Raw genomic sequence first — 25,442 nt, 5'->3', positions numbered from 1 at the left:
CAGGTCTGAGCTTGCGATGGGACATGGTTCTCAGCTCGTCGGAAAGATTCGATATCAAAGCCTGGAAAGGGGAGAATCACTCAGAGACGAGGAAACAAGCGGGATTGAAAGGGGGCAAGAGCAAATGAAGATGGAGGGAGCGAAGCAAAACAGACAGAGGGAGAGAGGGAAAAGGGAGGGAGAGAAGGAGAAGAGAAAAGAGGAGAGACGGGTGAAGGAGAGAGGAATGGAAGAGGCAGTAGAGAAGAGGAGAGAAGAGTCTGAAAGCTTCAATCAATGACCTGCTTCTCCTCTTTCTCTTGGAAAGTTGAGATCAAATATTTGACAAGCGCCTAAGATAGCGTCAGCTGACCTTATCGCAGCTTGAAAGCGATGAAAAATCACCTGCCCCGTCTCTATTGAATGCCGAGTTCCAAACATTTGGATGTAATATGCTTCTTCAGTATCCTCCACCTGCAAACAAGATAAAACAAAATTTCCCACACAAGGATATTCGCTGATCGTCCAACCTGCTTGACGACCATTCGAGAGGACGAAAACTTTTGCAGCTCAATGATCTAACAATCTCAACCTCACATCGACATTCTTCAATCCAAAGGAGAACTTTTCCTTACCTGGGATCCTCCCTTCCCTATGATCAGCCCAACTTGATTCCGATGGATTGGAATGCTTCGAGCACATCGATCAACATCACTCCAACTCTCAAACCCGACCTACTTCTCTGTCACCAGCTCCAGCTCCTTCCGAGCTTCTTCCACCACCTGGTATGAAGCAGAGGAGTGTCAGGAAAGACCAAGACCGAGATAGCAGCAGTGCTATAAGATTCACACATTCTGATTGTCCCCGTAGATGTTGACAAGTCCGTTGGCATACACATCGATGCTCTGAATGCCTTCACGCGCATTCATTACAATGAGCAGAGCAATCCGACTTGTTTCACCTTGAATCTCCTTGGCTGGTTTCAAGTTTCTTCCTTGGGGTCCGATCACGAGCCCCAGGTACCTGGGATCAACTTGGAAGCTCACGCATGCTGCCAACCTTTGTCAGAGCCAGCGAAGAGCAACTGCAAAGTCGAGGTCACCATATTTCTTCTCCACGTTGATAAATTCCTGTTCACACCTTCACTTCAAACGATGTACAATCAGGAAGCTACTCACTGTATTCTTCTGCGCATTGTTCACGAGATTCATGTGTATGGCCTCGAAAGACTGTCAGATCGAGTTCCACTTGTCTCATCTTCAGCATACTTGTGTGAAGATTATATCCACGAGATTTGAGGCAACCTCCACTGCAGGAAGCTATAGGGAAGTCAATATGAAATCGTCAAGGCAAGGTCAGAGTCACAACCGTTCCTATCAAGCATAAATGTCTGTTCTCAACATCCAGCTTCGACGTCATCAGTCCTCTCTAGAAATGGAGAGTTAATAAAGGATTGGAGGAAGAAAGCAATGCATGCTTACAATGCCGATGACGTTCTTGAGTTTGGAATCAAGGAACTTCTCAACTCTTTCATTGGAGGCTTGCATGTTCGGAGGAAATTCGATCATCTTCTTTTCGATGCACAACGTAGGGTGTCCGTAAGTTGGCCTGAGATGATCCAATTCTACCACTTCCTTCTTCTTCGAGTGTCGCTCATGGGGAAACTCGACGACAAAGAAATTTCCTTTTGCCTCGTTCACTACTCCTTCCCACCAGTACCTCAAGTTCCCATTCTCGTCGGGCAACGCTGCCTCGACAACATCCCCGGGAGACGGACTGAACCCAGCGCGATCATGCTCTTCGGGTATCAGACGGATCAAACTGTCATTGATCCAGCATGTCTCCTCGCCATGGCGAAACCTTACCAGGATCAAGCGTCAAACAGCAGTCCGAGGAGGACAAGCAAGTGGGAAAGAGAGAAAGAGCCAGAGAGCGCAGACATGGGAGGGGATACAGGAGGAGGAACATCAGTCTACCTGACGAGACAACGTCTGTTCCCGTCCTCCCAGTCCATCATCTCCCCCTGCTCATATCCTCCCGCCCGCGCGACCTCTACCCCCGCCATGAGCCCGATCTCTCTGATCCGCCGAAGTCCGGGGCTGCCGGAGTCAGCCCGGGCCCGGGGCTGCCGGAGTTTCAGTGACTCAGAGGACACTGTTCTAAAATGGGCCGGGGGTCACTGACAAGACTCTGACAAGGGTCACGACCCCATGGAATCTCAGTAATGGGCAATTAAGCGAGAGACAGGGGTAGGGTGGGAGGGCATAGTAGGGGTATGCCCACGAGACGTAGCAAGAGGGATGTCAAATAGAAGTGAGTTGAGCATCATGAGGAGGGGTAGGGGAACTAAAATCAATTTTCGGTTGAGGTGGTGGGTACGGCACGGTAGGGCAGGGTACGGTAGGGCAGGGTGGGGTGGAAAGAGGGAACATTCAACTAGCTCCACAACTGCTCGAGTACCAAAGTTGACATCAGGACCGGTGGTCGAAGAGAAGATCACGGGCGTGTCTGCGTTGCTAGGGTGGGTCATTAATCACAGGGGTGTGTAGCTGACTAATTGCCTTTCGACGGGAGGGGTACTTCCTAAGTCAATTAGGGTCGGGGTAGTCACGCAGAACTCGAGAGGAAAGGGGGTGGACGACTCACTCCTTTACTCAAAGACGACTAGTATCCTTTATTTGATCGCTGGCACTTATCCTCTTGATCCCTCCCGCTCCCCATGGCCATGGCCTTGCCCGGCTTCTGCTCTCCTGTGCCCTCCAAATGCTTCCTTTCCTTGCTCTCCTCCTCAATCGCTCTAGAAATGAATCATCCTCTCCTCACTTCATGTTGTCCCCTTCGAATATCTCAGCTCTAGTCCGATGTTTCGCAGTGCAATCATAGCTCTTTGACTGCAAACCTTGCCAACACTCGACCATTCTCACTATCTTGTGACTTAATCGTGCTTTTAAAGCCCTGCAAATATATTGTGTTCTGACCGATCTCTTCTTCCAGTCTCAATTTTCTCGCGACATGGCTCGCATCAGCCTGATGAGTCTTGGGATTGTTTTCGCTTTCCTTCTTGTTTTCTCTGTCTCTGCTTCTGTTTCAGCCACAGGAGACGATGCTCTGCATCAACAGCCTACCAGCCCCTCTCAGAGATCTGCCTCGTCCCCCATCACCTCACGCCTGATGGAGATCCAGCAATTGATCGCTCAGGAGGACTCTCTTGACCGTCAGCTGCGCTCCTCTTCAAGCAAGATGCCGGCTTCTGACAAGCTGCGCCCGATGAGTCAAGGCGATCGAGCTCATCGCAAAGGAGTTTCTACTTCGCTTGCATCATCAAATGCGCACTTGAGAGCGCTTCATGTCGACCTCCAGCGATCTGTGGGATCTGCGGACAGCAAGTACTCGCTCCGCGACAACTCCGTGGTAACATGACGATCTCTGAAGCATCAGCTGCTGACCTTACATTTATCAGATATCCGAGGATGATGGAGAGCGGCGCGGAGACGATCTTCCTAGCGTCATGTACGGCGGCAGAAAGTTTGCCACCCTCGACGGCACATACTACATGTCGGAGAGGACAAGCAGCAACGAAGACTGCCAGACACAAGCCTTGCGGCTGCCGAAGGGCTGGGCCATCGCTCCGGATGACTGGCTATCGAGAGAAGTCATCAGTCAGTACACTTGGGGAACCGATTACATGTTGGTCGAAAGCGGCTCATACTATCGCACAAACTGCTGGTATTGCTCCAATGGAGGCTCCTCTCTACGCAGCAGCGACGGCTTGTACTGGCCGGCGTCTTGCAACATGCGGATACTGATCGTGTACGTGGGATGCCCGCAAGGTCAGACCCCAGACTTCTGCTCCACGAGGTATCGAGACTCCGCGACTGCCGACCCAGCGCCTGCGCACTTCCAAGGCCCTCCGAATGCGACGATCCTCAACACGTCCTACCTCAAGTCAGACCTGGCGGTAGGAAGAAATTGGTCCTACATCCTCTCGCCAAGCTCTGTCGATGACGGGAGCTGGAGAGTGCCGGACCTTGGGTTTCCCTTCTGCGTGGGAGGCAACAACGTGCAATCATCGGTGTACATATCGTCCAATAGCTACCTGACCTTCGGACAAGCCTGGTCGACCTACACCTCCCTGTCAGCCAGCAATCCTTACGTCCCGACTCTGTTTGTCGGAGCTGGAGACACTTCAGCCCAGCTGATCGTCGGGACCCCCACCAGGGAGGGAGACATGCGGGGATACGTGGTGAGGTTCGAGGGGACCTCGTCTACCTCGGGGCTCCCGGGGCATCCGAATCTCATCTTCGAGGTGACTTTCTTTGCCAACAACACCTTGCGGGTCGCAATCGGCTTGCAGAACACCTACTTCTCGACCATGTACATGATGAGCGACGGCAGGGGGTCAACTTTGACGTCTTTCTCCATGCCCGACCGTGAGGCTCGTCTGCTTGTCTCTGGTGTGCCGTCGCCGTATGTGATGCTTGACTTGCCGTGCGTGCTGTGCAACAACTCCATCCCTCCCAACTCCATCTACTCCTCCGACTTCTCTACGGCATCGCAGTCGTGCGATTGGATATGCCAACCCGGGTTCCACCTCAAAGGCGAGAGCTGCGCTGAGTGCGAAGGGAAGCCCAGCAACGCCAGCTACTCCAACGAGCTCTGCGGGTGGACGTGCGACGTTGGCTTCTACAAGTCAGGGAGCATGTGCATGCCCTGCACCAAGAGGCCGGCCAACGCTGTGTTTGTGTCGGCAGGGCGCGGGGAGGGGGCGGACTCCTGTGCCTGGCAGGAGGTAGTGGAAGAGGAGGGGTACGTGTTCTCGACTCTTGGCGGGTACGGTCCTACGTCGCAGTACTCCATGTGGAGCTGTGTGTCGGAATGGCAGGAGTACCTGCCGCTGCCTGCGGGCTGGTCGATCGCTCCGGACAACGAGATCAGCATCAACGTCACCGCCAAGTACGACTGGGGAGCTCTTCGGCTTGTGCTGGACAGCAGCTCGAGCTACTACACTAACAGCGTCATGTCAGAAGATAACTGGTATTATTGGTTTTATTACTACATGCAATACCCGGGCTCGTACTACAGCAGCGGCTATCTCTCGACGTATGACAGAGTTTACTATCGCTCGTCAGATTGCGAAGCTCGAGTTCTGCTCCTCGCTCCCGTATGCGCATCAGGCTACATGGCCGTCGCTCCTGCAGACTCTGCAAGCGGATTGACGAACGCGTCTCGCTGTGTCCCATGCTCCAACACCATCCCTTCCGGCGCACAGTACGTGCTCTCGCCCTACCCTCAGGAGACGAGCAGCTGCGGGTGGAGCTGTCAGGTTGGCTTCTACCCGTCAGGCTCGACGTGCTCCAAGTGTGCGGGCAAGCCTTCTGCTGCCGTCTACGTGGGCGCCGGGCTGATGGGCAAGGCAGACAGCTGTGCTTGGAGCTGCTTGCCGGGCTATCGCGAGGTCGACGGATGGCGATGCGAGGCCTGCGCGTCTTCGCTGCCTCCCAACGCTCACTGGGAGGGGTCAGGCTGCTCGTGGGCGTGCGACTTTGGTTATCGTCAGAGCGGGAGCAGCTCTTGCGACGACATCACCGTAGGATACAACGGACAGCGCTATGCGAGCTTGGGAGGGAGGGCTCCCTACGACAGCTCGACCTGCAGCTGGGAGGTAGCGAGAGCTCTGCCGGAGGGGTGGATGATAGCGCCCAACACAGGCGACAGCATCTCTGTGGTATCTCAGTACCCGTGGGGGGCCAGCAATGTCGTGCTGGAGGACGGGACGGCATGGAACACAGGATACGGAGGCATGTGCTGTACGTCGCGACTGTACAGCTACGACGGGATGTTCGTGTCAAGAGACAGCTGTGGGACGGTGCTGGTGGTAGCAGAGGACTGTCTCGCGGGCTACTACAGGGATCCCTCCAACATGACCCGCTGCATTCCGTGCAGCAGCTACAAGCCTAATCACGCCACCTACAACAGCAGCGGCTCGCCTGCAAACAAGAACAATTGCGACTGGCGATGCGACGCCGGCTATTACAGGGATGCTTACGGGAGCTCTTGTGTCGCCTGCTCGGTAGCCCCTCCCAATGCTGTGTACACCACGAGCGAGCCCGGAGAGAGCTGCAGCTGGACGTGCCATGCAGGCTACTACCTCCAAGACGGGGCATGCAAAGCCTGCGAGACGAGTCTGCCAGAGTTCGCCTACTTCACAGCAGGCGAAGTCAGCGGGAGACAGTGCGAGTGGTCATGTCGGTTCGGGTATGTGAGGAGCAACGGAAGGTGCGTCGGGACCAAGTACGCCGGAAGATACTACACGACTCTGAGCGGCAGAGCTCCCAACGACCCCTACACCTGCCGTGACGACCCGTACTTGCCGGTACCAGCAGGATGGGAGCTCGCCCCCAACAACCAGGACAGTCAGTACGTCACCTGGTACTTCACCTGGGGATCGTACTACTTGGTGTTTTCAGATGGCTCTCTGTGGTACACAGCTCGCGGCACTAGCTCTACCAGCCCCCAGCAATACAGCTGGGGATATCTGAGCTCCTACAACGGCATGTACAAGGCAAATGGTTGTGACAAGGGAGTTCTGCTGAGGTCTACCGAATGTGCCCCGGGATATCTCAAGAGCGGCTCCAGCTGTGTGCCCTGCAGTAACGCGCTGCCTACCAACTCGTCATATGGCAGTCTGATAGCAGCAGACAACCAGCTCATCTCCACCTGTGCATACGTGTGTAACGCCGGCTTCAAGCAGCAAGCCGATCATTGTGTAGCTTGTGACCGAGCGACGCTGCCAGCCCATGCTGAGTATGTCCAGCTGACGATGAGACACGAGGTCGAGTACGAGTGCCAATGGCGATGCAGCGCGGGCTACCTCCTCAAGGACGGTCAGTGCGTCGCGTGCGAGGGCAGGAAGCCGCGGGCGGCTCACTGGCTGCGGGAGGGCAGCAACGGGACGGCATGCGGCTGGGCGTGCGACTTCGGCTACTTCGCGTCGGAAGACGGAGACTGTCTGCCGCTGCGCTCCTACGGCAACCGATACTACGCCACCCTCGACGGCTCTCCCCCATGGAACTGGGAAAATAGTGACTACTACTACTACTACTACGACAACTGCAATCAAGGGCTGAAGGCGATCCCGGCGGGCTGGGCGATAGCTGCGAACACCTGGGACAGCCGCATGACAGCGTGGATGTACCCTTGGCGCTCCTGCACCCTAATGATGTCTGACAGCACTACCTGGTACAGCTCTCGGTGTTATTCGTCGTCGTCGCCTCAGTCTACCTGCTGCTACTCGCTGGTGTCATACGACGGCATGTACAGGTCGTCAGAATCGTGCGGGTCGATCCTGCTCGTGTCGCAGTACTGCGCGGCGGGCTACTACCTCCGTAACGACTCGAGCTGCGGCAACTGCTCTAACCCCATCCCCCCTCATGCCCTCTACGTCGCCCAGCAGGACCCCAGCCGCTACGCCGACAGCGTCTGCCCGTGGGCCTGCGAGCCCGGCTACACGCGACGAGGCGAGGCGTGTCAGGCGTGCGAGACGGCGCCGGAGCACGCGGAGTACGTAGCGTACGGGCCGGGAGGGGTCAACGGGTCGTGGACAGAGTGCGGGTGGCGATGCAGCGCGGGCTACCTCCTCAAGGACGGTCAGTGCGTCGCGTGCGAGGGCAGGAAGCCGCGGGCGGCTCACTGGCTGCGGGAGGGCAGCAACGGGACGGCATGCGGCTGGGCGTGCGACTTCGGCTACTTCGCGTCTTCAGACGGAGACTGTCTGCCGCTGCGCTCCTACGGCAACCGATACTACGCCACCCTCGACGGCTCTCCCCCATGGAACTGGGAAAATAGTGACTACTACTACTACTACTCCTACTACTACTACTACTACTACTACTACTACAACTGCAATCAAGGGCTGAAGGCGATCCCGGCGGGCTGGGCGATAGCTGCGAACACCTGGGACAGCCGCATGACAGCGTGGATGTACCCTTGGCGCTCCTGCACCCTAATGATGTCTGACAGCTCTGCCTGGTACAGCTCTCGGTGTACGTCGTCGTCGTCGCCTCAGTCTACATACAGCTACTCGCTGGTGTCGTACGACGGCATGTACAGGTCGTCAGAATCGTGCGGGTCGATCCTGCTCGTGTCGCAGTACTGCGCGGCAGGCTACTACCTCCGTAACGACTCGAGCTGCGGCAACTGCTCTAACCCCATCCCCCCTCATGCCCTCTACGTCGCCCAGCAGGACCACAGCCGCTACGCCGACAGCGTCTGCCCGTGGGCCTGCGAGCCCGGCTACACGCGACGAGGCGAGGCGTGTCAGGCGTGCGAGACGGCGCCGGAGCACGCGGAGTACGTAGCGTACGGGCCGGGAGGAGTCAACGGGTCGTGGACGGAGTGCGGGTGGCGATGCAGCGCGGGCTACCTCCTCAAGGACGGTCAGTGCGTCGCGTGCGAGGGCAGGAAGCCGCGGGCGGCTCACTGGCTGCGGGAGGGCAGCAACGGGACGGCATGCGGCTGGGCGTGCGACTTCGGCTACTTCGCGTCGGCAGACGGAGACTGTCTGCCGCTGCGCTCCTACGGCAACCGATACTACGCCACCCTCGACGGCTCTCCCCCATGGAACTGGGAAAATAGTGACTACTACTACTACTACTACAACTGCAATCAAGGGCTGAAGGCGATCCCGGCAGGCTGGGCGATAGCTGCGAACACCTGGGACAGCCGCATGACAGCGTGGATGTACCCTTGGCGCTCCTGCACCCTAATGATGTCTGACAGCACTACCTGGTACAGCTCTCGGTGTTATTCGTCGTCGTCGCCTCAGTCTACCTGCTGCTACTCGCTGGTGTCATACGACGGCATGTACAGGTCGTCAGAATCGTGCGGGTCGATCCTGCTCGTGTCGCAGTACTGCGCGGCGGGCTACTACCTCCGTAACGACTCGAGCTGCGGCAACTGCTCTAACCCCATCCCCCCTCATGCCCTCTACGTCGCCCAGCAGGACCCCAGCCGCTACGCCGACAGCGTCTGCCCGTGGGCCTGCGAGCCCGGCTACACGCGACGAGGCGAGGCGTGTCAGGCGTGCGAGACGGCGCCGGAGCACGCGGAGTACGTAGCGTACGGGCCGGGAGGGGTCAACGGGTCGTGGACAGAGTGCGGGTGGCGATGCAGCGCGGGCTACCTCCTCAAGGACGGTCAGTGCGTCGCGTGCGAGGGCAGGAAGCCGCGGGCGGCTCACTGGCTGCGGGAGGGCAGCAACGGGACGGCATGCGGCTGGGCGTGTGACTTCGGTCACTATCAATCTCAGGGGGGAGGGAGCAATGTCAACGCCAGCAAGTGCGAGATGTTCCAGTACGGCAACCGATACTACACCACCCTACAAGGCCACCGGCCTGACGAACCTTACCAGTGCAACACACCATTGACCTTCAGCAGCATCCCTGACGGCTGGGCGATAGCTGCGAACACCTGGGACAGTCAGATGGCGATCGCGACTCAGCGGTGGGGAGTATGTTACCTCCAGCTATCCGACAGCTCTATCTGGTACACCAGCAGCTGTCAATGCTGTAACTATCCTTATAGATGGGGATCCAACTCACTGATCGGATATGACGGTATGTATCGATCTTGGAGTACGTGCAGCGACATTCTTCTCATGTCGCTCTTCTGTGCTCCCGGGTTCTACCTCTCCGGCTCCTACTGCTACCCCTGCTCCAACCCCATCCCTGCCAACGCCAGCTACGCTCTTCCCTCCAGCCCCAGCCAGTATGCGGACAGCAAGTGTCCCTGGGAGTGCAACGCCGGCTTCTACCGGAGCTCCGAGTGGATGGTGTGCTTCCCCTGCACGAACCCCATCCCCCCCTACGCCTTCTACTCTACCCCGGGCCTGCTGGACCAGCCCAACTCATGCCAGTGGGCCTGCGCGAGCGGCGAGAGCCATGGAGAGGCGTGTAACGTCAGCAACAGCTTGACGCACGTGGTGAGGTACCTCGGCAAGGTCTACGCGGCCTTGGATGACGTCGCTCCCACGTCGCTCAACCTCAGCTGTCAGCATGACGGCTCCATGTACCAGCAGCCTCCTGCGGGCTGGGCGCTGGCGCCATGGAGCGAGGAAGCTGTGAGAGTCGCCGGGTCGTACCCATGGGGAGCTCGAGCCGTCGTGCTCGCCAACGGAGTCGCTTACCAGACGGCGCAGCCTTACCAGGACTACATGAGCTACCAAACGCCCGGCACCAGCATCTTCAGCAACATGCTCTACCGCAGCGGCAGCTCTTACGCCCTCTCGTCCTGCGACAACGGATACTACGCCCTGCGGATGCTGCTTGTGCGCCTCGAGTGCGATGACGGCTACGAGGGCCGAGGCGATCAAGACTGCACGCCATGCTCGGGCAGTCTACCGGCCAACGCGGTAGCCTCCTCGGGACCAGGCGGGTGCGGATGGACCTGTCGGGCAGGATACTACAAGGCGTATGAGGGATGCGCGTCGTGCGACCCGAGGTATCCCAAGCCAAGCAACGCTCTCTATGTGGAAGCCGACGGGTCGAGCGGTCAGGTCTGCCAGTGGCGATGCGGCACAGGTCACTACCGCAGCCAAGGCGCTTGTGTGCCCTGCATGAACGCTCCCAACTTCGCCTACTTCCTCGACGCCGCTGACGAGGAGTGCGCTTGGCGCTGTCAGCCGGGATACTTCCAGTCAGGCACGCGATGCCTCGCCTGCAAGCCCCCGCCGTCACCGGAGAGCGACGTCGTCGTGAGGCCAGCCTCCATGCGGTGCAACATCACGAGGTCGTGCAGGCAGGACTATCCCGATGCGATGCTCTACCAGTGCGGTTGGATCTTCGCCGTCACCTCTCGCAGCGGGGACGAGTACGCCGTGCTCATGGACAACATGACGGAGCCTTGGGACCCCCTGCAAGGACCCGTCTCGAGCTCCAACCAGAGGCTTCAGTGCGGCATGGTCCAGCTGCCGGCCGGCTGGCAAGTAGCTCCAAACGACACAGACACTGTTGACGTCATCGCACGCTACCCGTGGGGTCTCCAGCAGCTCGTGGTGTCCGACGGCACAGTCTACGCCACGTCAAACTACAACTACGTGACTGCTGGTCGCGTCATGGCCCTCAACGGCTTGACCAAGTCTATCCGAGCTGACGCTGAGCTGTACGCGCTGTCATCAGGCCAGTACTGTCAGAACACTCGCATCCTCATCAAGAAGGTTCGCTGTGCTCCCGGCCAGTACGTCTCCGGGTCCTCCTGCAGGGCTTGCTCGACCCCTGTCTGCAACAGCGGGGAGCACGCGCTAGCCTGTCAGGAGCTGCAGGACAGCATCTGCAGCTCAGCCCTCAAGCCCTGCACAGGCAAGTGCCGGTGCCAGCTGTTTGACGAGGCGAGAGGGTCCTTGTCCGACGGGTCGGCACTGTCAAGCCTGTACGAGGACGGGAGCAACTGCCGGTGGATCATCCAGCCTCCAGGCGCCTCCTCCATCTCCCTCAACTTCACCTCCTTCGCCCTCGAGCCGGGATACGACTTCCTCACGATCAACGAGTGCATCGGCCTCCTGGGAGCGTCGCTGGAGTGCTACGGGAGGACGGAGGTCGCCAAGCTCACGGGCCTGCACAAGCCCGGCAGCCTGACGGTGACGGCGAGCTCGCGGGTGCTGGAGGTTTTGTTCGAGGCGGACGAGAGCGTGGCGTATCAGGGTTTCACGATGACGTGGACGGCAAACATCTCGAGCGACGCGCTGTCACAGTACTGGTTTGTGAGCAGCAAGTACCTTCACTGTCAGATGCTTCACACCTGGAAAGACATCGTTCCGAGCCTCGATACTCATAACAGCACCTTCAAGATGGGAGGCCTCGGACAGCTCATGGTCAGACGCGAGCTCGAGGTGTGGGTGTGTAGCTACGTCGACGCGTGCGCGTTGGCTGGAGACGCCTTCTGCTACATCTACGACGAGAAGAAGAAGCTCTTCGTCCCTTGGTGCGTCCTCGTGACTCAGTTGACTCGTTTGCTGGTTTGCTATTGACTTTGACGCAGGGACATGGCGAGCCACCTGAAGCTCTTCTAGAGCCTCTCGCGTCCCCCCGACCTCACTCGTCCATGTCGTCGAGATGGCGATATAAGGGGGAAGATGAGACAAGAAGCAACCTATGGCAGCTTGCTCACCAACAGCTGGAGCAGCAGAACTGTCTCTTTCTCTCCCTCTCTTTTGTGTGTGCGTGCGTGCGTGTTTGTGTGTGTTAGTGGATATTATTAAGTGATTTCTCACCCTGATGGTTCAACGTTTCCAATGAACATGACGAAATCTTGAACGTACATCCCGTTCCGCGGATCATGTATCTCGCCTCTGCGTCTAGCTTGCTTGCCAGTGTCGCGCAGATTACAAACATTCACTGAACCCTTTCCTCATGAAACATCAGAGAAGTTCAGTCAGAACGACGTACAACCAACAACTGCTATGAAGCCTAGCAGCTCAACATTTGTAACATGCGGCAGTCTGACCAGCAGCTGACCAGACCGGGTCTGCTGTCCTCCAGCATGAGGAAATGTACAAGTAGCCCTACAAGTTGACTGCTGTCTTTCCTTGAGCAGAATGAAATGAAACATGCTTTCTGGTGTTCTAGAAGGGGTACCCCATGGTCGTAAGTGGGTATGAGGCTCCTGTATTAGCTAAACGACACAAAACATAAAATTTCAAAATTCTAAATTTTCCGTCGAAATTATGGATCATTGAAGACCCACACGCCAATATTTCCTTGTGTCTGACTCGTACTTCATCCTTTCTATGAAGAACAGGTTGAAGTATAACCAGACCCATGTGTGATTCAAGGCCGTTTCAGAAAATCTGGTCGTGCTGGTAGAGACATGTAGCACAATAGAATATTCATAGCAGCATTGACATCACGAGACTTGATACGGTTTTGAACACAATTGGTGGATCTGCACCATTTCAAACCCCGCACCACTGACACTTCGTCAGCAAGTATACCATTCTTGTTGATTTGTTTGCGTCTCAAATCATACAATTCTTGATGACATTGATTGCAACATTTTGTCGTTCTGTATTCATCAACTGCCGTCACCTCGAAGAAGTTCTGACATCGCCTTTTGATCCATTTTACAGGCACTGACTTCTCTCCACGCCCAGTACAACCGAATGATGCATCACCGTATGCAATTATTGGATTTTGATCTGTCCCATTACCTTTCATCTTCTTGAAGAACGTATCAATCGCCTTGTGTTTGTGGATGTAGTTATCCATCTTCAGGCGTGCGAACTTGTTTTGACAATTGTGTTCGAACAGGATCTCGCTTAGTCTCACCACGGTGTCGATGTATCTTTCAAAGTGATCCAACCGAGACGTTTTTGCTGACACTCTTGCAATATCGTTTGATTCCTCTGTTATGCCTTGTCTCCATTTTTCTAACTTGGCGTTATTCCGAGTAATATGAGACTCATGATAGTACTGCCTTCGAGTATATCGATACTGCTTTGGTTTTTCTTGACCAGGTATTTGCTCGACACCGCATATCAGTACATTGCGACCAGGATCGATTGCAATAACTCGTCTTGAGGACACATCACAATCTCTTGTTTTGCTTTTCTTTGTAGTAGTATTGTCTGTCTCATTGTGTATTCTCTTCTTGAACGTCACACAGAGTGCGACTCCGTCAGTCTGTATGCTATCAACTGTCCCTTTCTTTCTCAAATTTGATTGTAGCTTCAACACCGACAAGAATCGCTTATGTTTTTGTTGTGTGAACTTTTTCATGCATTTGCTTTTCCCACCCTTTGAATATTGCAACAGACCAGATTGATCCATGATGTAGAATAAACCCCAAATGTCTACGCGAATAAATTGTTTGCGTATCTGAAAAATCGGAGCGATCGTGTATCGATCAGATATATCATGAATCTCCAAAAACCTCAGAACCGAAAAATGGTACTTGACAAGATTTGGCATGTGTAATTGCATCCATTTTTGCTGATCAGGGTTTTTCTTGATTTTGTCACGGGCCCATGACAAGTTATAATGATTGTCCCATCCAATGATCTCTTTTTGTTCCCTTATGAAATCAATGACATCCTGTCTTTCGAGAACACGAGTTTTTGGTGGAAAGCTCCATCCGTTTACTGCATTCCGTATATCCTGTATCTCCTTTTCTGAAGAAATCCCATTGAGCTTTCCCCATTCCTTTATGTATCTAGTCTGTTTTTGTCCCATCGTATAGAATATGTAATTTTGGAAATTTGTTGCATATTGATCAGCAGAATAGTACAGTACTCGAATATCCCCTTCTTTCCTGCGTTGTATTGGTGGATACTTGTTCCCTTTTTCTTGCCAAAACTCGTCTAAAATATCAAACTGAATTGCATTACCTCTGCGTTTTTCACCCATCAGAAAACAGGTCCGAAAGAAAACTTTATCTCCACCATTGGTCTTGACCGTATCTTCTTGCATCCCTTCTTCTTTTTCTTTGTCTGTTACTTTTCTAGTACGATTGTATATCTGATCAAACAGCCTTGTAATGTACGTATCATCACATTGCATTGAATCCTTCTCAAAACACCATAACAATAGATGATTGAAGATGATGCTACCTCGATGGCTTATTTTGCTTATATGTTTCACCCAATCATCAATCACACCGATCATTGTGTGTTGTTTGAGATGTTTTTTCAAACACATCTTGACAGTCGTCTGTGAATCAGAACAAGACTTTCTTTGTTTTCCTCTTTTCCTTTTCCCCATATTTGATCAGGGTGAACGCGGGAGCTTCGGAAGGCGGGAATGAGGGAGGGAGGGAGGGAGGGCGGGAAGAAGGGAGTGATGGAAGGCGGGAGGGAGGATGGGAGGGAGGGAGAGAAGGCGGGAGGGAGGATGGGAGGGAGGGAGAGAAGGCGGGAGGGCGGGGAAATCTTTACAGAGCCACAAACCTGGTACCCACCCCTACTCAAGTTCGACAGATAACAAACGGGTAGTTAGACTTCAGATGAAGGCGGGAAGGCGGGAAGGCCACAAACCTGGTACCCACCCCTACTCAAGTTCGACAGATAAACAAACGGGTAGTTAGACTTCGGATGAAGGCGGGAAGGCGGGAACTTCGGAAGGCGGGAAATATTCGAAGTTTGTTGAGCCACAAACCTGGTACCCACCCCTACCCAAGTTCGACAGATAACAAACGGGTAGTTAGACTTCGGATGAAGGCGGGAAGGCGGGAAGGCCACAAACCTGGTACCCACCCCTACTCAAGTTCGAAAGATAAACAAACGGGTAGTTAGACTTCGGATGAAGGCGGGAAGGCGGGAACTTCGGAAGGCGGGAAATATTCGAAGTTTGTTGAGCCACAAACCTGGTACCCACCCCTACTTCTACTTTGATAGATAAACAGACGGGTGTTTAGACTTCGGAAGAATTGATTTGTACAGGTGGATTTGCAGGGATGTTCTTTTTTTTTAATCACAACATTCTATATTCTCGTTGCTCCTTTGTTGTTTTACCGTTCGGGGTTTGCACCACACCGCGATTTCGACGTTTTTTTTGAGATTCTAATTTTTGGGTCACCATTGGTCATAGTGTGTCACTTAACCATTATAGTACTGCCGGTGCTCTAACTTGATGAATTAAACCGGCGTACTTTTCGTGCCACCTTTTTTTGTCTGAGGCTTGAAAGGAGGCTGACTGAGAAATCACTCGTGGCCGCTCGCCGGAGGCTCCTGTAGTTTCAAATTCAAACTTGTCCCGGTCAACGACTACCCCTACCCCTTCACATCTCAGTCTACTTTACTTTCATCCCCCCAGCAGGTCCTCTCAACCCACCCTACCCATTCGATACCATTTCAATCCAGAGACATGGACCCCTCAATAGCACCCCATTACCCTCTTTCAATCTACCACGTAAAACCACCCACCCCTTCAAATAACGATGGGGCCAGGACCTACACTTTCACTCTACAATGCTGAAACCGTTGCAATGACGAGGAAATGCGCTGCTTTCAGTAGATCAAGCGCCCTTTGCATGCAGCTCTCATGCTTAGCTTTCCATGCACTGCTCGATGAACTCATTCACATCTTTCAAAGTTTGCTCTTACTATCCTTCCATATTTCATGCAAAACCCCCTATCGAGAAGTGTTTGGAATTTCCTTTCGTTCGCCTCAAGATGGGTGGAATTCAAACGATGTTTTATCGTTATCAACTGAGATACTTGTGTGTCATCCTGAACATTTTGATTTTCAGCAAGTCTTCAAGAAGGATCGTTTCTGTGTACGGGTAAGATGCCAATGATTTAAATCAATTTGTCGTTTCGTATCAGAAATGCAAAACAGAAGCACTTGTTTTCTAACGTTTCATATCCAGATGTTTCACTTCAATTCATCTCCTTGAATCTTGCTCTGAATCGAACTGAAGTGATGGCCGTGAGTTTAGTCTCCACTTGGCCTCCTTTGCATCTGTATCAAGTCAGCAAGTATGCATCCATATTTATCAGACGGAATACTCAACGTATCAAACAGGCTGGGAGCATTCTGGTTGCTTGCGGATGTGTGGGGATATATCACGTATCTGGTGTTCACGGGACCGACGCATGTCGGAGAAACCATCGCAGGGTTCTTCCTTGGACCGATGCACTACAACATTGTACCCTACCCGGAAGCCTTTGCTATGATGGGGCAGCTCGGAGCAGTCTACATCATCTTCGAGAAAGGGCTCACATCAAAACTTGACGATATAGGTCATTCCTGCTTGAGAACGAAAATTCAGGCGATCGTCTGACTTTCTGTTTGCAGTGAAGCAGTTTCCACGTAGCATTGCACTAGCAAACCTCTCTCTTACAGTGTCTATGTTCTGGATTGCCCTCGTCTTTCGATTGAAAGGGCACTCGATGACTGAGAGTGTTTGCGCGTCATTAGCATTCTCAATACCTGTTTGCGGAATTGTTGAGTTTGGCTGGTCAAAAAAGAAATTATCAAATTTGATTGAAGGGGATGAAATCTTCAATGAGACTATTTCAGGTTCGACCACTATTGGAGTTATGATTGGAATGGTTTTGCTATCTCTTCTTAATGGAACAATCCCACTATTGAATGAGCAGCCTGTGGGTCAGTGGTGGAATATACTGCAACCATTACTCTTCTCGTTGGTGTTCTTGATCGGTTGTGTTGTCCTGACGCTTTGTTGGAATTTCCTTTGCTGCCCTCCACTTATACAACTACTGGCAATCGAGAAAAAGACAGATGAAACTTTCAAGCTGCATGAATCTGTCATAATGGTCTTCATGATCTGTACAGGAGTTGGATGTGGCCTCGCAGCCGAGGTAGTCCAAGTGCCATACATTGTCGGAGTATTTGTTGGTGGGCTGAGCTTTTCCAAGATACAGAGCGCAAGAGATATTTGGGAGAAGAATACAAAGAACATCGGCCCTTGGCTATATCGGATTTTCTTCTCTTGCTCTCTTGGTTTCCTCATGCCGAATTCCATGGGTAACAGGGGTGAGGCCATCAGTGCGGGCATTGAGGTGTCTGTCGCGGGGATCTTGGGCACTTTGTTCGGTGTTGGGATGGTATCCTTCGGGCTCATGTTCCGTGAGAAGCAGGTCATCTCGAAGTCCATCCTTGCTGGATTGATATGGGGGCAAGGAAGCGAGATCAGCTACATCGTCCTCCTCTACTTCTATCAAAATGGTCATATTGCTCTGGAGGGGTTCGGTTCGCTTCTTTGGGCCTTGTTCCTTGCCAGCTCTATTTGTCCTGCCCTGAGCCACTTTACGACAGTGCTATCAAACTTCGAACAGCCCCGCATAACTGAAGTTCCGATGGATGATGAATACTATCAAGGTATTGTGTTTGCTTCTTGTGTACATAGTCTTCTGATGGGTGATGAACAGGTGAGATTGAAGCCGTAGAGACTCCTCAATACTCTCACTCAGGGAACGTCTACTCGTACTCTCTAGAGACTAGCCATTCTCTTACAGGCAAGGCACAGCAGTTTCGAAATGACACCATGAAGTGAGTAGCATCATTGCATATTACCTTGTTGTTGATGGGATCGTCAACAGGTACGATACGACTGGAGCTCTGTCAGAAAATCAGTCCTACACAAATCAGAATGGATATGCAATTCCCCGAGACCATTACATGCCCAAGCAGTTGACCCCCTCACCCACACAAACGCAATACAGCAACGGATTTGCAGGAGGTACACCTGTGTTGATACCTTTCTTGCGATATGACTCATCAAGCAGGCGTAGAGCCAGTGTATTACAGTCAGAATCCTCTGGGCTCATTGGCACAATTTCCACTCAATCCGATCCAGACACAAGTGAAGCGGTATGACGCGATCTGCGACATATATGCCTTGACTAGTTCACAGGCAAGTGCCAGCGCTGTGGGCTGAAGATCCTTAATACCTTTTATCATCAACTTGTGTGTCTCTATGTATATAAGTTAATGCATGAATTTCTCTTTGACCTTGTTAATGCCGTTTTATTCTCTCTTCCCAAGCGGACCAACCACATACACCTGGAAGAAGAGATGAATTGTAGATATAGATCAATGTTCCATGAACAGTGAGCATCTATTCCGAATGACTTCCGTCAAGACCAAAACGTGTGCATCACATGTGTAGTCAACTCGTACCTTACCTGTGAGTAAGACATGTATCTGAGTTCGGGTCAACATCAGGCCAGCTGTTCTCATCCAGTCACTGTCAGAGGCATCCCAGTCGGAGCATACATTTCCTCAGTGCGTTTCAGAGTACCTACCCCTGCTTCTACCAGGAAAATAAGGTAGGGTAGGTTTAAATTCACCGGTGGTTTGAACAGGAATTCAGTAGGTGGGGGTACCTAAGTGGGATTTTGAAATGGCGTGCCAGTGTAAGGGCAAGGAAGCGCTTCCTTAGGGGAAGGGACGAGAAGATGGGAGGAGAGGGAAAGAAATCCAGGAAGGGAGAAAGACAGGATGAGGGGGAGAATGGGATGCAGCTAGAAGACAAGAAGGATAAAAGAGGGATACACAGGTTCCATTTCTTGCATCGTAGCCGAAGAGGAAGGATATAAAGTTACAAGATGTCTCGAACATAATTTGTGTGTTCAAACCATTCAGATTGCTTCTATGATTGAGACTCAAGAAATTTTTAATCTTGGATTGAAAAGCAGCAATTTCAAGCATGCATATAGTAACTTGTTATTCAGGTCAAAATGCTGGAAGTTCACAATATCTGATTCGAATATCACCAAGAATCATGGCTAACAGTACACAAGATTCACTCACTGTACTGGAAAGAAGGATTGTTGATGGTTTCATTGAAATCGCCGAAGAGAAAATTTTCTCTGCAGCGGGATTGAAGGTTCCGGCGCGAAATGAAGACATCCATCTTGCATTCGACAGGTGTTTGCATAACTTAAACACTTTGGCGAAGAAAAAGCTTCAGCTTGTCGTTTCTTTGCTGCAGAGGTGGAAGAGATCACTGTTTGATGCAGTCCGAACGACTGTGGATGATGGGCTCTTCAAAGCACATCTGCAGACGATTCATGAGAAGAAAGACGTCGAACATCTTAGTAAGATCAAAAGCATTCTAGAATCGTCGGGCTCAAACCGCGATGTTGCTGAGATCGAAAGTTTTGGAGAAGGTCTGATGGTGGATGTGTTTGCAACCATCATGGAATCCTTTGATGGAAGGAACCTTGACTCCCAGTTGATCGACGAGATCACAGATCAGATCGTAGCCCGTTGTCAAAGGTTGGAGTCCGAGCATGACAATGAGGTCAAAGTCCTCTCGATGATCTGCTGCTTTCGTCTGCAGTCGTTCGTCTCCAAACTTCGGTCGGCGATCCTCAACCTGCAATCATCAGAGAAGGCTGAAGGTGTTGATGCGATGTTTACCCTTGCTTTGATCAACCTGACCACCACACTGACAGGCATGCGACTGGTCAGTCTCTTCAGATCAGTCTCCTTCAACTTCTGCAGCGAAGAGAATGTTGTGGAGTCAGTCCATGCACTGAAAGTGATGACAGAGCTCTGCAAGAGCAAAAGCATCAAGTTCAAGAAGACGGAATTCCGTCAAGACCTACTAGCTATCCTTTCAACTTGTCTTAAAGACTTTGCAAGCAGCCAGGAAAAGTTGAGTTTGAACAACAAGGCGTGGGGCTCAGCTATTGAGGAGCTGTGGAGTCGTTGTGCTGTGATGAAGGATAAGAACAAGTACACTCTCAGCGCTGTTCCTCTCATGGCTGCCCTCCTCCCAGCCCTTCCGGCCGACAAGTTTGACAAAAGAGCGTCGGAGTTGTTGACAAAGGACATTTTCGATGTGATCTGCTCGTCAAAGACCGCAGGAACATTCGGCAAAGTGTTTGGGAAGGGGAGCAGCAGGTTGGTTCTCCTGCTATAGGATGTTCTGCATGAGATCTGATCGTTGTGAAACCAGTTGCGAGATGAAGTTGATGGCCCTTGAAAGCCTCTGGACAGTCCTGTCTGCATGCTCAGGTTGCGAGAGAAGTAAAATCCCGCAATCATGTCAGGTGTGTAGAGTTGAGCATATTTGACCTCCAGTTGACTGTTGAGATGCCTTCGTGTCTTTCAGGCTCTGCACAAGATCAAGGAAAACCTGCCAAACATCTCCAAGGGCAATACTTCTATCGCAGTTATGCAAGCGACCGCAGATCTGATCACCCTCTTTGGAAACGACATGTCATACGCGAACGAGTTGAAGATGTCCCAGTTGACTGCAGAGCAGAACAAGATCCTGTCCTTCATTGGTTGCGATTGGACCTTCGAGGTTGTAACTTCGTTCCTCAAAGGAGATTTCGACCAGAGGCTTGTCGGAGTGTTTGCGATGCAGAGGATATGCGTCATGCTGAGCCCTGTGGCAAAGGAGGAGGAGGGAACGAAACTCTACGAGTGGAGGAGCAGATGGCAACTTTTCTCTTCTCCTCTTCAGAATTCCTTCACGGATGTTCTGAGGGAGTTGGACCTTCAGGTCGGGTCGATCTCGGTATTCCCACTCCAGCACAAGACGAAGAAGACGAGCTCGCACAGCAGCTCCTCCAGCAAACCTCTGGCAAGCAAGGGCGTCATAGCAGCCCTCTCTTGCGTTCCCTTCATGGAGCCAGCAATGGAGGAGGAGGAGCTGATTGCCCTGCTGACAAGACTATCGGCGAACGAGTCCCCCACCATCCGGTCGCATGCTCTCTCCGCCATGGCGCGCTTGCTCCTCTCCTCGCTCTTCGAGACTCTGCAGGGAGAAGATGACGTCAGCAGGGCTGCGAGGAGGATGAAGAGGCTGTTAGAGTCGCTCGCATCCTCTTGCCTCGAGCTTTTCTTCTGCGTGCATGCTATCTTCGAGGAGCGGCTGAGCGACGTCATGGTGATGCTGATGCATGTCAACGAGTTTGCGGGGGTTTCGAGCCTGTCGGCCAGCTGGGAAGAAGACTCTCTGGTGGACGATCTTGTGGACATGCTGGAGGCGCTTGGGGTGGTTGCGCTCGCTCATCGCTCGTCTGACGTGCGACGCCTGGGCATGAAGGTGATGTGGATGACAAGGAGTCTCTTCGGAGGGAGGAGGAGGCAAGACAGCGCGATCAACTGCTTGATGACTTGCTTCCAAGAGGGAAGAAACTTCAGGCTGAAACTGAAGAGCATCACAGACCTGAGCAGGTACGCGGAGGAGGAGCATGAGAAGGGACGTGAGGACGAAATTCTCCGATGTCTGGACGCCTTCAGCCAGGACGAGAGCTTGCTCGAGATGTTCGCGTGGAGTGACATGATGTGCGAGGCCGCGTCGTCGCTCTCTTGCAGGAAGAAGCTGTTTGCGCGTTATGTGGGAGAAGTTTGTACCCGGAGGTTCTTCGAGCTGAGCAAGGAGTACGAGACAAAGAAGAGCGGAGATGAGATCCCGCGGGGCTTCTGGAGGGAATGGATGTGTTGCGCAGTCATGGCTATCGCAGGCGGTGAAGGAGGAGGAGCTTGGAGTCAGTTTCGCCTGTTCGATCACAAGGGAGCACACAAGAAGCATGATGTCATTGTGCAGCTGGCGGCTCATCTCAAGGATCCTCTCGACGATCAAGCTTCCTACATGTTCGAGTTTGTGCTGGGGAAGTCCTCGGGTATGGAGGAGGTGGCGGCAGCGACCCTGTCAAACATCAAGGTGATCGACGAGCCCAAAATGAAAAAGAAGGCAAAAACTTCAGTCATCCTCCTCCGCCGCCTGCGCCTCTACTCCTCTCTTGCTGCCCAGATGCTTCGTTTCCCTCTCACCCAAGATGCCAAGCAGCAGGCAGAGAGGCTCCTCCTCGTCGTCCAGGACGCCGTTGGCTACCTCGCAACAGCATCAGAGGAGAAGCGAATGGTCCTGCTGCTTCCCCTCTGTAAGTTCGTCGTCTTTGCGGCTCCTCTACTCGATCTTCACGCGTCTCCTTCTGCATGGTCCCCCGAGCTGAGAAGAAAACTCTTCGACTACCTTTGCATGCTGGATCCCAGCAAGACCCAGGAAGGTGCCAGGACTCACCTTCCTCACCTGTTTGACTTCTCAGGTGGTGACGTCATCGTCCTCCCGAAGCTCTGGGCTCTCTCCTCCCTGCTAGCTGGGCCCTCCTTCGAGCTCTCGGAAGACAGCGAGAGGGAGCTGTGCTCAAGAAGACGGGAAGGGGAGCAGGAGGAGGCCGGAGGGACGAAGCGATGGATCAACGACAGCCTGTGCCATGCTGCCCTCCTGCAGCAGCAGTGCGGCAAGCTCGCCCTTCACCATCATCTCCTTGGGGACCCTACAGGGAAGCAGTGGAGTATTCAATGCGTCCACCTGTCCTCCAGCTGGCTGTCCAGCTGTCACTTTGACGTGCTTGCCTCCTCGATCTTAGCTGGGAAGGTGAGCCTGCCGGAGGAGGAGATCATAGTCTCCTTCATCCTCATGATCGGCGACGAGCGCGAGGAGACCCGGAGACACGCGGCCGAGCTGCTGGCGCGGACGTGCGAGCAGCTGGACCCGCTGGCGAGGATGACGTGGACATCGCGTTCCTCGAGCATCAGCAAGTCGGAGACCTACGGGACGAGGGTGATGTCGGCAGGGGATCGGATGGAGCTGAGAAGGCGGGCGTCGAGTCACGTGGCGAGTTTGTGCTCCCTCGGTGACAGAGGGGACGTGATCCGACGCGTGTCCTCCTCCTTCCTCGCCAGACTGTTCCAGCTGCAGAGGATGGCGAGGGAGGAGCACATCCTGCAGCGCACGCGTGCTCTCCTGCTTGCACTTTCTGCCTGGATGTCTGTGCTGGACCTCGCTGCCCTGGGGGGAGACGCTGACGCCCTGCTCACAGACCTTCTCTTCCTCTTCGACGGCATCTCTGACAGCATGCAGGAGGAGAAGCTAAACCTCTGGAAGGCTCTCACCTCCGTCCCTGGCAACCGCAAGACTTTCATCCTCCTCCTCCTCCGCCTCCTCTCCTCTGGCAAGTTCGACCCGCAAGGCAACGACCGCGTCCTCAAGCAGGTTCACTGCGCAGCCGCTGGCGCATGCGGCAGCTCGGGGATCGAAGTGATTCTCCTCCTCTGCGATCTGCTCAGAGTTTCTCCCCATCCCCTCTCCTCGCAAGCCCAGCTCAACCCTTCCTTGCACGTCAACGCTGCGTTTCTTGGGAAGCAGGAGGAGGATGAGGAGGCAGACGTGGAGGAGGAGGAGACGAGCGGAGTGAAGAGATCATCAGTCATCATCCTGCTTGCCGGGATCATCAACAAGTTTGCTCGCTGCGAGCAGGAGGACTGGAACCTGCTGCGCGAGAAATCAGCCATTCTCCTTCACACCTGCGTGTGTGGCCTGCAGGACACGAGCAGCACCTGCCTGCAGTCCAGCTGCAAGTTTGTGCTGGTGTCGCTGATGCGTATCCTCATGCGATCGCCCTCCCCAAGGTCAAGTACTTCCAACTTGTTCCGCATCGTCAGCCCTGAGGAGGAAGGAGACTGGTCGGGCGAAGAGAGGGGCAAGGGAGAGGACGGGCAGGAGGAAGTGAACAGGCACTCGGCCATAGAGAGCATCGCTTCAAGCGTTTTCGAAGCGAGCGCGGCAGGAGAAGGAGATCTTCACTTGCTGGAAAGTTTCCTCGACCTGAAGCTCAACAGGGTCCTGGAAGCCGTTGGCATGTCAGACTCCCTCGACCTCCGGCAGGCCTGGGCGCAGGAGGCGCTCAACTCTGCCGTGTGCTCGGGCAGAGAGGCTGACGGAGGGCTGCAGCTTTCCAAGAGCCTGACCATCTTCCGGAGACTGCGAGCTGAGGTGCAGTGCCAGGACGTGCTGAGAATGCTCAAGTTGCTCTCCTCCCTCCTCTCCCGCTCCCCAGGGAGCCTCCAGCAGCAGCTGGACTGCGTCAAGACTTTGCAGTTCATGGCCAGCTCGATGCCGAGCTCGAAGCTGCTTCTGGTCCCGGAGCTCTTCTGGTCCTCCATCGCCCTCCTCTTCTCACTCAACGAGGATGTGTACTGCTCTGGCGTCTCCCTCATGCTCCAGATCCTGCACAGCTACGACCTCAGAGACTCCTGCACGCAGAACATCCTCTTCGCTCATTCGCCGCAGGACTGGAACCCTCCTTACGAGGGCATCAAGCCGCTCCTGCTCAAAGGTATATGCAGCGAGAAGAGCTACGACGCCTGCTCCCGCCTCCTCCTCAAAGTGATGAACTTGTCCGGAGGGATCCTCCTCGACACGACCCCTCGCCACTCCATCCTCTGCGTGGTTGTCCAGCTCCCCAAGGTCCTGTCGGGTGACCAGCTGGGCTCCGAAGACAACAGGGAGGTAAGGCAGGAGAGTGATCGAGCGGCCGGTGCTGATGATGATGGTCAGACGATGAACGAGCTCTCTATCGCTTGCAAGAACCGAGGTGAGCAGCTGAACCTTGCTCCTCCTCCCTCTCACGTCCCAGCGCAGGTTTTACCAGGTTGGCTGATGTCTTAGCAAGATTCCCTTCCTTCCAGGACCCTCGCGCCTTCATCCAAGACCTCCGCGCTCCTCTCGCCTCCTCCATCGCCACCGTCTCAGGGGCTGGGCGCAACAACTTCGAGAGCGAGGTGACGCACATGCTCGTCGCGATGCTCAACAAGGGCCCCGTGCGCATGAGGAGAGCCTCCATCATGCTCGTCTCCATGCTCCTCCAGGAGGGAACGTTCGCTCGAGCTGTTGAAGAGGCAAGGACGGAGCTGGGAAATGCCTTGCTGAGCCAGACGAGTGGGGCCTACTCGCAGGAGGCAGATGAAGCTCTCCTGACCCTGATCGGCTCGTGATGGCGGCCAGCCTTGTATCATGTCACTCGCTGCTGCTAATAAGATTCCTAACTCTGAATGAAAACATTCGATGAAGCAATGAGTACCGCAAGAAACCAGAGCGAGTAGTGATAACTTTACTCAAAGTTAAGTTAAATCAGTATGAGGATAATCAGGAGAGTCGAGGACAGAACTTCGGAACCACTTGCTCATTCTGCTGACTGCTGTCCC

At 53.7% G+C, this 25,442-nt stretch overlaps 5 protein-coding genes across 5 annotated transcripts; 4 read left to right on the top strand and 1 right to left on the bottom strand.

The window, feature by feature from the left end:
- Positions 1-269: 269 nt before the first annotated feature.
- GUITHDRAFT_143697 (hypothetical protein) lies at positions 270-2,044 on the bottom strand (the record flags this gene model as incomplete). The annotated part of the gene is made up of 11 exons (XM_005826008.1): positions 270-332; positions 385-453; positions 615-669; positions 718-761; positions 831-892; positions 941-1,030; positions 1,082-1,109; positions 1,158-1,208; positions 1,248-1,298; positions 1,461-1,839; positions 1,956-2,044. The coding sequence occupies 11 exons, from the start codon at positions 2,042-2,044 to the stop codon at positions 270-272; spliced, it is 981 nt and encodes a 326-aa protein (XP_005826065.1).
- Positions 2,045-3,246: 1,202 nt separating this feature from the next.
- Positions 3,247-12,043, top strand: GUITHDRAFT_114740 (hypothetical protein; the record flags this gene model as incomplete). The annotated part of the gene is made up of 3 exons (XM_005826007.1): positions 3,247-3,390; positions 3,440-11,955; positions 12,013-12,043. The coding sequence occupies 3 exons, from the start codon at positions 3,247-3,249 to the stop codon at positions 12,041-12,043; spliced, it is 8,691 nt and encodes a 2,896-aa protein (XP_005826064.1).
- A 4,403-nt stretch (positions 12,044-16,446) lies between these two features.
- GUITHDRAFT_114739 (hypothetical protein) lies at positions 16,447-17,040 on the top strand (the record flags this gene model as incomplete). The annotated part of the gene is made up of 3 exons (XM_005826006.1): positions 16,447-16,708; positions 16,764-16,926; positions 16,989-17,040. The coding sequence occupies 3 exons, from the start codon at positions 16,447-16,449 to the stop codon at positions 17,038-17,040; spliced, it is 477 nt and encodes a 158-aa protein (XP_005826063.1).
- A 202-nt stretch (positions 17,041-17,242) lies between these two features.
- On the top strand, positions 17,243-18,379 carry GUITHDRAFT_114738 (hypothetical protein; the record flags this gene model as incomplete). Its single annotated transcript, XM_005826005.1, has 5 exons — positions 17,243-17,810; positions 17,861-17,981; positions 18,032-18,171; positions 18,218-18,302; positions 18,346-18,379. 5 exons carry the CDS (start codon positions 17,243-17,245, stop codon positions 18,377-18,379), a joined length of 948 nt encoding a protein of 315 aa, XP_005826062.1.
- An 836-nt stretch (positions 18,380-19,215) lies between these two features.
- Positions 19,216-25,232, top strand: GUITHDRAFT_143695 (hypothetical protein; the record flags this gene model as incomplete). Its single annotated transcript, XM_005826004.1, has 5 exons — positions 19,216-20,342; positions 20,398-20,491; positions 20,554-24,747; positions 24,796-24,832; positions 24,880-25,232. 5 exons carry the CDS (start codon positions 19,216-19,218, stop codon positions 25,230-25,232), a joined length of 5,805 nt encoding a protein of 1,934 aa, XP_005826061.1.
- Between the last annotated feature and the right edge of the window lie 210 nt (positions 25,233-25,442).

This window comes from Guillardia theta, assembly GCF_000315625.1.
Source record: "Guillardia theta CCMP2712 unplaced genomic scaffold GUITHscaffold_78, whole genome shotgun sequence".
Lineage (NCBI taxonomy): Eukaryota > Cryptophyceae > Pyrenomonadales > Geminigeraceae > Guillardia > Guillardia theta.
Note: the sequence above shows the minus strand (reverse complement) of the source record. Positions and strands in the feature narration are given on the sequence as shown.